This window comes from Thunnus albacares, chromosome 22, assembly GCF_914725855.1.
Source record: "Thunnus albacares chromosome 22, fThuAlb1.1, whole genome shotgun sequence".
Classification (NCBI taxonomy): Eukaryota; Metazoa; Chordata; class Actinopteri; order Scombriformes; family Scombridae; genus Thunnus; species Thunnus albacares.
Window position 1 is genome coordinate 8,639,292 of NC_058127.1, and position 12,687 is coordinate 8,651,978.

At 38.8% G+C, this 12,687-nt stretch overlaps 1 protein-coding gene across 1 annotated transcript; it reads right to left on the minus strand.

Moving 5' to 3' along the window:
• Positions 1 to 2,015: 2,015 nt before the first annotated feature.
• Positions 2,016 to 9,499, minus strand: LOC122973697 (E3 ubiquitin-protein ligase TRIM39-like). Its single transcript, XM_044341409.1, has 8 exons — positions 9,212 to 9,499; positions 6,715 to 7,305; positions 5,712 to 5,807; positions 4,881 to 5,114; positions 4,409 to 4,556; positions 4,182 to 4,208; positions 3,111 to 3,286; positions 2,016 to 2,876 (listed from the first exon to the last, which is right to left on the minus strand). Exons 2-8 carry the CDS (start codon positions 7,300 to 7,302, stop codon positions 2,505 to 2,507), a joined length of 1,641 nt encoding a protein of 546 aa, XP_044197344.1. The 5' UTR covers positions 7,303 to 7,305; positions 9,212 to 9,499; the 3' UTR covers positions 2,016 to 2,504.
• Positions 9,500 to 12,687: the final 3,188 nt, after the last annotated feature.

Sequence of the window (12,687 nt, forward strand, 5' to 3'; positions counted from 1 at the left end):
ACTGCACCAAGTACTACACCAGTGCGTGAGGTAAGTAAGTGTGTGTGTGTGTGTGTGTGTGTGTGTGTGTGGTGTGTGGTGTGTGGTGCGTGTGCATGTGTGTGTACAAGTATATGAGAGTGTGTTGTGCGTGTCTTGGGATCAGCAAAAAGACACCATAGAAAAGTAATCATGGTCCTCTTGTTTCTAGGTTGCTGCTGAGGGGAAAAGAAAGAGGAAGAGGTGCCAGGTCTGCAGGCCATCTGACGATGTCAAGACAAGCATGACCTGTGTGAAATGTGCAAAATTCATTTGCACAAAGCACAGTGTGGTGACATGTCACTCGTGTGCTGTGTAGATGTACACACACACACACACACACACCTGGACAAACAGACACACACACATGTTCATATTGCGATTGCTTGTTTGTTGTATTGTTGTATTGCGATTTTGTTCATTTCTGGTTTACAAACAGTGCATGTATGTAAAACAAAATTTAAATGCTATGTTTCAATGTTATGTAAAACTATTGTGTTTCGTTTGTTGGTCTTTCAAAAGCAATAAAGTGGTGAAACATTTTTAAAAAAGTTTGAACATGCATTTTTTTTAATGAAAAACGAGTGAATTGAACCATTACCTGTTAGAAGTAAGGAACACCATTGCACCAAATATTGATAGAATAGTTAGTAATGGAGTTAGTAATTAAATATTCACACTGCTTGTTAGGATTTTTCTGGTTTTGGACATCTTTTGGATAATTAAACATGCACTGGGTCAAATTGACCCGGGAACACCATTGCTGTTCCTGACAAATGAACATAACAGGAGGGTTAAAAGAGCATTTCAAACTTTGACTTAGACTATGATATCATTTAGGAATGCATAATATATGTCAGCTTATTGACACCAAGTAATAATTTCAGTATCAAAATCAGTATCAAAGCTTTTACAATAAGATATCAATGCAATATATACACATTCTCAAATCCTCTAAGTTTGATAATGGTTCTGAATGGATAAAATTTAACTCTGCAGTCTTAAACACTGACACTCAAGGGTCTGCCAAATATAGAAAAAATGCTCACAAGCAAGACAACCTCTAATGTGATGACCTCCTGGTGTAGTCCTCTCCTGTTTCTTTATTCTTCCTTTTAAAGCAGCATACCCTATGAGCTACTGTGTATTCAAAACAGGCAGCCTGCACTTTGTCTCTCTGAAAACAGCCTTCTTCTGTGCAAAAATGTTTAAAGGTTTATCTGAAGCAAATATTAAGCTTTAGCTGTCCAATTTAGTCAAATCAAGTAGATATCTTTCAATATTACAGTCTTTTTAGTGCCAAAGTCCCTCTTTTTGTTACTATTCTTCCACTGCAGCTCAACAAGGAAACACAAAGAGGGAATGTGATGCTAAAAAGACTGTAAATGTGTCAGATATCCACTTGATATGCTGCTGAAGCCTCATAAAAGCTTCAGATCAACTTTTAAATGCATTTTTTTACATAAAACGAGTGTGTGGATTTTGTCCCCCATCACTCACATTGAAAGATCCTTTAGAGGGGATCTATTAATAGCCGGTATGAAGAGGAGGAATGATTACAGCAAGGAAAACCTCTTCCTGTGTTGAAAATGGGCACCTGACTGTTGTTAAGACAGACTTGAAAAATTGTGACTCTATCCTTTAAGTAAACATGAGCTGCACAGACACTGACTTTAAAAGCTTTGATGGTGTGCAGCCTTTGAAGAAGAGTTGATGTCTGACGCAGCAGGACAGAGATCAGAGCTCAGAATCACAGAAGCATTCTTGTATGAGGGCACTTGGCAATAGAGTTTAAAGTGTTTATTAAAGTTTGTCACTGGATGTTTCCTTCTATGTCACCCTTGCATGGTTTGGACTGCAAAGCACATGGAAACATGGAAGGTCTGATGGGACTGATGCAAAGATATTACAAAACAGGACAGGTTTCTGGAGTTAAAAAAAAATGAATGCATGTTTATTTCAAAATCAGATCACTGCAGAAACCCCCCCCCCCCCCCCCCCCCATATGTCCATGTGATGTCTAAATTCAGTTAAAAATCTGAATTGCCAACATGCTGTAAAATACTATCCAAAGCTTGCATGGTCCCATTAAATTACAAAAACATGTCAGGTATGATGATTAAGTTTGGCATTTGGCATTTTTTGTACATGTCGACCCTAAAAGTGAGATTTGGGCCACTGAAGCCAAAAACAAACACATTTTTTCACGTACCCTTAGTTTCATAGATATCTTTGGTTTCATTTGCCAAGGTTTTGAGATATCTGTCCATCTGATTAATCCAGTCTCCTAAAACATTCATAAACATCTACTATTAGTAAATATGTTTTGTAGGGAACTTAATGCCGCCCAAATGACTTTATTCATCACCAAGGAAAAATGTCAAGATGCCAAAAAAACAAAAATTTTACTATTAAATACTGAATCAGTTCTGTAAGAAACGTCTCCCGTTGAGCTTTAAATCACAGTCAAGGGTTTATCCACAAGCCTATGTCTTCTGATTGACAGCTGTGATGACCAATGGCGCTGTATTCTTCCCTTCGTCATAAACACCTGGGCTGAAGAAAGGGTAAATCCGCTCAGAAAACGAACACCCACTGAAGGTGTAGATGTGAGACTTGGAGTCCACGTTAAAGAACGAGACCGTCCCCTCCTCGTAATCAGTAAATACTCCGACAGTCTGCGGCTTCTCCTTGAGAGACAGAGGGACTGAAGGTGAATCCAGAGCGCGGTACTCATCTCCGCTCCTCAGCCGCACCGTCCAATAGCCGTTCTCCGGCTTGGAGGTGATCATCCCCTTCCTGTTGACAGACTCTTTGACCACACCCAGGTCCCAAAAGGTCTTTGTCCCCACTGCAACCTGATTAACAACGCAAGAGAAGATATTGGGTTTTTTGGGGATAAAGATGTTAGGAGAAAAAATTATTAATTTGTTTGAAATTAGGTGTTTCCACCTGTGGGTTTATGTTAAAAACTGATGAGAGAACAACTGTGTGATGCATTTATCAACAGAAATTAGGAGTAGCATCATCCTTTTCTCTGCTTTTAGATAAAAACAATCCACAAAAGAACTTTATTCTAAAAAGCCACCGACCTGGAAGTAGAACCTCCCGGACAAGAAGCCTTTCTTGCTCACAACGCAGATGACTGGGTCGAAGCGTTGAGGGTTGTCAGGCACTATGTGCAGCAGCTCACCACGGCCCGCCTGCTTCCCGTCAGCTGACAGGATGATGTTTGGATGGGCGGTGTCCGGGTCTAACACCACGTCAACTGGGAAGACAACATGGGCATAAGGTCCATTAATACTAGTTTAACTACAAATACCATCATTACTGCCACTTGTTGGCTGGCACTTCAGTATGGAAACCTATCCCAAACCTCACTTTAATGTGGATTGATCAGCTAGTATGGCAACAATACAGATTTCTAGTCATAGATAGGCTAGAACTGATTCATGAGATTTGTCTAATGGTGGCTGGCTACTTCCCTGTTGGCTTGACTCCCACTATGCATTATTTCACTATATTTTTATAAAGGGGATGTATCATGTGCATTTCCAGGTCTATATTTATATTCTGTGGCTGGACTGAAATATCTTTGCATGATTTACAGATTTAAAAACCCCTTATTTATCTTATACTGGCCTTTTATGCAGTCCTTCAGTCCAGCATCTGTCTGAAACAGGCCGTTTTAGCTCCTGTCTCTTTAAGGCCCCCCTCCAGATGAGCCCACTCTGTTCTGATTGGTTAGTTCCCGGAAGCTGCCTTTCTTGTTCTTTACTCAAAATGTCAATGTCTCAAATACATCCATTCATGTTCAAGCCGAAATAGGTGAGTGGACAACTTGAACAACCTTATCAGCAACCTCAGTAGCAAAAGCTACAGAACAAGGTACAGCTGTTTGTGGGTCTATGTGAACAATCTGACATCATGAAGGAAACAGAGGTCACTTTTGACTATCTGGCAGCATTTTTATATACATTCACCTCAAGGAACTTTGACCATGTTGAATATAAACATTTGACATTATAACAGTATAAAAATAACTCAAAATGTGGTGAACATTAGTACAGTTTGTATGTTAATTTCAGCCCTTGTATCTAACACTGGAGTCAGAAATTTTCAAATTCTACTTTCAGCTTTAATCATTCAATAATCAAACATACCTGCATATTTCTGCACCCTCTTCATCTCTGTCAGGAAGATAAATATGGTCTATTAGTTTTGCCAGTTTCAATGAGACACTTGAAATAAAACTTTAGAAAACACTTGTCAATACGGTATAAAAATGTCATTGTCACTTCCTCTAATATTCTGTTTTTTATTCAAAGATCCATTTGCACAGGTGCATGTCATTGCTCTATCCGCAGAGATAGCCTACAATATACTTTACCTTCTTTCTTCAGGCCATCCAGCTCACTCTTCAGGGTGTCGTCCAATTTGGACAGCGCTTTCCTCACCGTCCCAACGCAGAGTTTGGGGTGGACGCCAATCTCCATCCACTCTCTGGTGGGCGGAGGTGACGTAAGAGCGGGAAACCTCTGTCACAAAGAAAAAACACTGAATGAAATTTGAATATTACTGTATGAATTTGTGCCGTGCATTGATTTAGGAAGAGATGTACCATGCATGTGAGCATATAAACAGAAGATAAATTCAATTCTATGACAGTTCTTGCTGAATAATGTCAGTAATGCTCAGCTAAAAAGTCCATAAGGTTGTATTTTCTGCCAAAATTCATTATCTTAAACAGAAAAAATGAAAATATTCAGTGTGTATCATGCTGAAAAAGTGTTGACTGCAAGTGACACTAAAACTGGATTTGCCCCCATAATTTAAAACAGCTGTTTAAGGTTGATTCTAACCTGTAAGAGGTGCAGGTGGTCCTCTGTGTTCCCCAGCTCCTCCAGCTCAGTGTTTCTCCTCTGGAGCTCAGCGATTTCCTGCTGCAGCTCGTTGATGAGCTCCTCCGCCCTCCTCTCTGCTGCTTTCTGCTTCTCCTCGATCTCGGTGTTGACTTCGGCCCGTCTCTCCTCGGCCAAGCGAATTAGAGACCAAAAGAGACAGTCGCTCTCCTTCATCTCCTTCTCTGCACTCCTCTGGTTGAGGATAAAAATAAATGTAAAATATGAAGAAGACACTTCTATTTATAAATATTTTCCACTCTCAAACAGTTAGATGATGTCATTTGTGATGTTCATTGCATTGTGATTGTGTGTAATTTACTTTTTGGCATATAAAGTTCCTTTAACCTATCAATTTCCTACATTTCCTGGAATTACTTTTAACAGTCACTACAAGAAAGTCTTCATTTTAACCTGTGTGATTATTAAATATCAATGCATGTCATCGAACAATTTTGCCCTGATGTTGCATCTTTACATTTGGGCAAATGAAAGACTCAAAATCCTTGCAGTCTTGTCAAGTGCTCAAAAACATTCACAGTGGATCGATTTGGAGCCTCGTCTTAAGGCTGTAAACTGAGTCATCTGTTCAATCTTTTCATCTTGATGGTTTTTACTTTGAGAAGCAGTTTTGAGACAAACATCTCACTGTGACTTGAATAAAAGATAAGTAACGCAACAGGAATAAAATGCTCGATAATAACTCTGAGTCACCAGCCGAATCGAAACAAGACAAATGACAAATAATCCAAATGCTTCCTGACAGCGATTAATGTTTCCATCGGGGCTCACCGTGCTGAGCTTTACACAGTTTTTGATTTCCTCCACTTTGTTCAGTCGCTCCTCAATCATCTGCTGAAAATCCGCCTCAGTCTTCTTCATTTGGACCTAAACAGGCAGAAGAGAAATCAGCCTCCACACTGAAAGCTTGTCACCAACAATACCAGAGAGAGGAACAAGATCTTGCATTAGCATTCAATTTCATATCATATATCGTCCTGCATCAGTATCATGGAAGTTCCTGACTGACTACATTTACATAAAAACAGTTTGTTGTTGGACTTCATTGTTAAACTGTGTTTTTGTGAATTAATTATTCCATTTAAAGATATATGTCTAAAAAATAACTTATATAGAGAGAAACAGATGCTAGATATGATTTAATGTAACGTGTTTGCCCTTGCTCTCACACAGCACTGGATCTTTAAAGAAACATTCATAAACTGCTGTAAATATAATGAGCACCAGAGATACCCATATAAAAGAATAGTTTATATTTGTCAGATGCCTAAATGTCATAGTGTTTGTAAAGTTTTACTGTCCTGTGATGGTACAAAGAAAGTTCATTCTTGACTTTGGAAGTAGAAGATGTTATAAAATGATCCAAAGTCCACTTAATAGCTTTGTCTGAGCTTTTAACCTCATTTCACAGTCTTCATCAGCGAACAGATCAAGAAGGCCATCCTATACTAAAGGCCACTTGAGTCAACAAGATGTGGTTGAAAGCCCAGAGAAAGTTATTAAGTAGACCTGAGTTGAGATTATTTTCTTCACAGGTACTTCAGAGGCTTTTCCTCCCTGACAAAAATGCAATTGAGAACAGATTTCACCATTTTTATTCCCAACTGCTGGAGTATGTTGGACCATTTCTTATCTTTTGCCCTGAGCGTGTTTTTTTTTTAGGTGTAACTGTCCCTCCAGACAGGCAGGAGAGCTTTTAATGTGTCAATCCACATGATAATAAAAAAAATACCAGCACAGATTATTAGGCAATGCGGAGTTATACTATGTGTACCTTCCTCTGCTCACTCTCGTCCTCAATTGTAACAGTCTGGTGATCTTTGTGCTCGGTCTCGGTGCAGAATTGGCAAACACACTTCTGCTCGTCCCTGCAGAACATCTCCAGCAGCCTCTCGTGTTTCTTACACATCCTGTCCTGCAAGTCCGTCACCGGATCTATCAGCTTGTGCAGCTTCAAGGTGACGACTCTCTGGTGAGGCTCAAGGTGGGTTTCACAGTAAGAGGTCAGACACACCAGGCAGGACTTCAGTGCCTTCACCTGCAGAGATGTGGCAGCACACACATCACACACCACCTCACCCTGTTTGGCCGTGGACGGCGGTGAAGCCGGCTGGCTGACTGCCATCTTTCTGAACATGTCTGCCAGCTCTTTGAAGGCCGTGTTGATGCTTATTTCAGGCCGGGGTGTGAATGATTTGCCACAGGTGGGGCATTTGCAGACCTCACTGCTGTCCCACACACTCTGAATGCAGGCCTGGCAGAAGTTGTGTCCGCAGGGAATGGTGACTGGATCGGTGAACAGTTGCTGACAGATGGAGCACTGCAAATGTTTTTCTGCTATAACGTTACCTGAGGAAGCCATTATCTGCACGGCAATAGGAAATAAAAAAGAGAAAAAGGAAGTTGGTCGATGAGGAAGACCTTTAATAGAGGAAGTTTAAAGATTTATATCTGCAAAACAAACACAAAAGTGCATTCAAAGGCAGAAAGAGTACTGAGAAACAATGTCTAAAAAATATAACTGATATTTACCAGTGATAATAGGTAAAAGACACGTAAAATAGGTAGAAGATGCTGTAATTGTGTAAATATGTAGGCCCATGCATGTCTTGAAATTCAGGACTCATACACCCTGCACTGCTTGGTGTGCTTGATGTATTAGTCATTGTTTTCTCAGTTAAATACACACACCAGACACACCCATGCTTCACACAGAAAATATCCACCTAATTACACCAGCACACCAACACCACACTGCCAATGAACCAATGAACCAATGAACTACCAATGAATATTGTTATCATTGCTTGCAACAAAAAGAAACACCAGCTATTTGTAAATTTAATATACTAAGTTCTCCCTAAGTTCTTAGAAATTACTGGGTAGTTGATCTAACAAGTTATTTAACTGTATTGAATCAATAAATCTTAAGAAATGTCTTTGCTAGTAAAGATTTAAGTAAGGTGTAAATCAGTTTCCTGGAAAATATCAGTACCATTCGATAGCAATCAGCTGTGTAAATGGAAAGTCATTGTAGCATCACAGACTGTAATATAACTGTCAAAGATAACAATTTAAGGTGGCCTAGCTATACATTAAACTTCCAGTCATTTGTTAATGTAGGTATTACTTTGTTTTATTTATATGTGCATACATGTAGAAATGTGTTTCAAAGTTAATAGCATTCATGCAGTTTAGCATGAGTGGGAGATTATGCTAACCTGACAAATGCTATTTAACACTAGTAATTTGGTCCTGTTATTTGCTTTGTAATGTGTACTGTGTTATTTTTGGGAAATATAATTAAAAATCTCCCCAGTTTACATTATTATTTAACAGTATTTTGAGTGTCAGATGTCGACCATAGTTCATTACCTCATTTTCTCTTCAAGTTAAACGGGTATATTAGCAAGCTAACGTTAGTTTTGTCAGTTCGCTATAAAACAGCCAGCAGTTACTTGTTGTAAATATTTAGTAACAACTATGTAAAAACTAGTTTGTGTGGTGCAACCCAATTTAATTTATTGACATGCAACCAGTTCCTGAACTGGACAGACGCTAAGCTCACCTACAAAATAGTGACTATGGAAGTTGTAGTGATTCACTGCCAGGGTAATTCAACAGGTGTTGACTCAGGGTTTAACAATTATGAAATGTACTTTCTTCATCTCTGTACAGTAGCCAATAAATAAATAAATCTTTCTACTTGCACCTGTAAAGCCCAGTAACATGTTGTATATTGTTTGTTTGATTTGCAGCGTAAAAACAGTTGGTGGTTTTACGGGGGGTTATGTGCCAAACCATCTCTTGGTATTTTGGCAAGCGAACAGAGGAAAGCTTGAGGCTGATTCCTCGAATCCTCTCTGACTGTAGGAAGACACTTGTATACTTTCTCTATTACTGCAACACATCCTCTCATTCAGTCCCGAAACAACCAGTACATATGATTTTTAACAATCATATTAATTTAACTGCCAACAAGTCAAGTTGTGAAGGACATTGGCACAGAAATAAAGGTGATTTTGACATAACAGCAACCATAAAACATTTAAACACTGAATGTTGAGCAACGACAAAAGACAGGATACTTTAAAATATCTTGAAACTCTCCTTCTGTATACAGCAGGTCATCTACACTGCTAACCTATATAACTGCACTGACAACTTCCTATAAAAGCATTGTTCCACCTTTCAAACAATTTATGTCATTTAAATTTTAGTCTTTCACTCTCTCATTCCATATTGTCATATTGCATATTGCTCAAACTTACAGCTACGTCTCTTAGTTGAAGCTGGTCACACTTCTGTCCTTAGTGACGGCAGAGCAGGTGACTCCCCTGCTGTATGAATGAGTATGAATATGTTACAGGGTGTTATCTGTGCAACAGGAAAATGTAACGTCAACACAGTTATTCATCAGCCCAGCCCTCCCTCTCCTGAGCCCAGCGTTGGTCCTCCTGTCTGCTTAACTCTAACTCCCTGATCTTAAAATAGCAGCTTTTACTGCACAACCCTACTGTTATTATCCAGTTGTATTACGCTCCCGTGTCGTGGCTCAACCTTTGTATGCATGTGTGTGTGTGTGCATATGTGATCACAGGGATACATAATAGCAGCTCTCACACGGGGAAGGAGTGTGTTTGCCTCCCGGGTGTGGTGTGTGAGTCCAATGGTTAACATTTTCCACTTGTGACACACCTGAGATACATTACTGTTGACCTGACCAGAGGAATGTTGCAGGTCCACATTGCATCATGATCATGCTGAAGCATTTTGCTTCATAGAAGAGCATTATAACATGTTAAATGCTTAATTTCTTACTTCTCACTATGAAGAAACATACATTTGACTATAATTATCCCTAAGAATGTAGTATAATCTTTTTAATAAGGCAGGAGTGATTGTTACCCTGTTAGATAATGTCTGTGACCGGCTCAGCTGACCTAAATTATTGGCTCATTTACAGATTAGAGATCAGGTGACAGGTGTGTGAACCTTTTATAGGCTCATAAAGGGCAAACAGGTTCTGCAATAAAGGACTATGAAAATACATATTTAAAGCTGGAGTGCAGGACTTTTGTCTTCCCCTTCTGGCAGTGAGAGTAATTACAAAAAAACACTGTCGACTTGTGCTTACATCATAGGGTTTGCCGTAGCCTACTCCGTCGCGACTGTTGTGGCTGTAAAACGATGGATAAATTGTTTTTAGCGTCACTCAACCCCCACGGAATGAGTCGTTTCACTTTCAGAATTTGATCCATTCGGTTCAATAACATTTGGGAAGTCTACCGCGTGATTAAATGATTTTATCCCCCTTCAAATTAGCAGAGAGCTAACCGGAAGTTAGCTGGCTCGACCAGTGGAAGCGCTGGAATGTCAAACCCCAACACCAGATTAAAAACTCCAGTATACTGTGAAATACAGAGAGATTTATCTGATGGTGATAGGTTTAATCAGGATTGTGTGAACTCATTTGGCAAGGGCTTGAATGTAACGGACGTTCATTTATATTTCAAAGTTCCACACGGCAGGTTTAACTACAAATAGCGTGTCATTAGCATTACTGCCACATTAGCTACATTATCAAATACCTCTTTACAGGACATTTACCATATGTATTTCTAGATTGATCTCTTGAAACATTTCCATTTGATGTGCTGGTGTGGTCAAAAAGAACATTCAGGTTTACACATTTCAACATAAAACAACATAATCCTGGAGTACAGAACCAGTAAGTTGTGTTGTGGTAATGTAGGTGCAAACTGGAACCTTCATATAAAAGTTCTCCTTGTTTTCATTGTGTTGATAGATAAAATCAAATAAGAGTTGTCAATCAAGACCTACTAGGTGTAATACATTAGGTTTTTAACTTTCTTCATCTTATTGGCCTCTGCAGCAGTGATGATGTGGTAGGTGTGGAAGGTTGTGTCCAGAAATTTTTCTTTATTCATTTATTTTATGTTTTTACAGGGTTAATGCCGGTTGATCAACATCATGTGTCAGTGTTAGGGTTAGTGTTAAGGGTTAGTTACAGTTGGGGTCTGATATGGATCTGTTTCCAGGTTGATAAAAACGGATGTGAAAAGCTTTGAGGCAATCAAATCTCTTCAAATACCTCTGATTGCTCTTGTTTTTTCTTAGCAAATATTCACACACTTATACAGATGGCATGCTTGTCTTTTTAAGTGATGCTGACCAAGAACAGAGACTTTTTGTTTGAAAGAGAAAGTAATGCAAGTGTGTCAGATACATATTTAATCCACACTTCATCTTCTGCTCATTTACAAGATGTGAACATTAATAAGGCTGCCACTCAAAACTGCAGTGTTTCTGCAGCTTGCAACTGATGATTTGCATGGAAAGCTGAACATAAATTGATTTTATAAGAAGATTCAATACTAGATTCTGATTTAATAAAATGTGAAACAAACCCCAACCCTAAAAATGTCAAATTTTTAACTGTTGTATTTCATCCAGATGTTGAATTAGCCATTAAATAACTGAAAAGACAACATGTAAAATCAAAACAGGAGAATGTGTCAAGAAGTGACAGAAGTCCTGATGGTGACACCACACACAAGAGACAGAAAGATCAAACTACTACCTACTCCTGTGGGGGAAAACAATCTGTCTAGATTTTATTTTAAAGATACGTTCACTCATCTGAACACGGAACGACTCTCATGTTAGCATACTTTTTGCATTTGCTTTGCATGTGTGCACACAGCGCAAGACCACATCAAACATTTTCTAAACCATCCATGACTGACGTAACCTGACGCTGCAGTTTTGTTGTATCAGTGTCACAGTTATCTTCACTTCTTCTACTGCTTTCCACCATCTGAAAACATTTTAACAGTTCTGAGTGATTTAAAAATGTCAATCACCCTCAAATGAGAACTTCCTCTCCTTTATAAATAACTCTAAATTATTATTAACCTACTCCGGTTGGAGTATTTTTATTGTTAATTTGGTTTTCAACTATGAGGTGCTTTAAAATCCATATCAGACGCATTTTCCTGCAGCTCCTGGGATGGCACAGAGGCTTAAATCACTGTTAGTGTCTCAAAAGGAGGTGTGAGAGATCGCATGACAGCTGTCAGTTGAGTTGAGATGGTCAGTGCTCTGCATGTCAAGTGATCGAAATGTGCTATAAAGAGAGAAAGTAAGAAGAAGACAGAGAATGGGGGAAATAAGATAGTTTAAAAATGTAGACTAATTTAGATACAGAACTGTTATTGGAGAGTTTGAAAATGCCACCAGCCTGCAGTCCAGTATGCTAAGGTATGGCATAGGTTAAAATATTCATATTCAGATAAAACTTTTTTATTTTGAGCAAAAAACAAAAAAATGTGTATTTTTAAAGTATTTTTTCAATGCATGAACATAAACAAAAAACTCCAGCAGGCTTATTCGACCATAGGGAAGGCAGTCAGTAATTAGCATGATCCTTCGACATTCCCAGCCTTGCAAACTAGTGAGTATTTGCTTGGTCAATGGTTTTACTGCCTCATAGTCCTGTTGTGCAGCAGGTCATTAGAAGACCAAATATTGTGGCTGATGCACCATCCTGAATGCCTGTAGATCCATAAATCCCTCTAAAATAATAAAAACATCAGTAGTATATTTCTCTTTTTATCAGTGACTTGAAAACTGTATTGGGGTTGTGACTAAATTATGCACAAGTTATATTGTAAATGTTAATTATATATTATACAGTTTTTTGAAGAACTGCCATACTGTGTTT

Excerpts from the sequence above, each read along its gene's own strand:
- LOC122973697 (XM_044341409.1), bottom strand. The coding sequence starts at position 7,302 with ATGGCTTCCTCAGGTAACGTTATAGCAGAAAAACATTTGCAGTGCTCC. Across the intron at positions 4,209-4,408 it reads GGATGGCCTGAAGAAAGAAG|AGATGAAGAGGGTGCAGAAA; the intron begins GTAAAGTATATT and ends TCTTCCTGACAG. Across the intron at positions 3,287-4,181 it reads GAGGGTGCAGAAATATGCAG|TTGACGTGGTGTTAGACCCG; the intron begins GTATGTTTGATT and ends TTGTCTTCCCAG.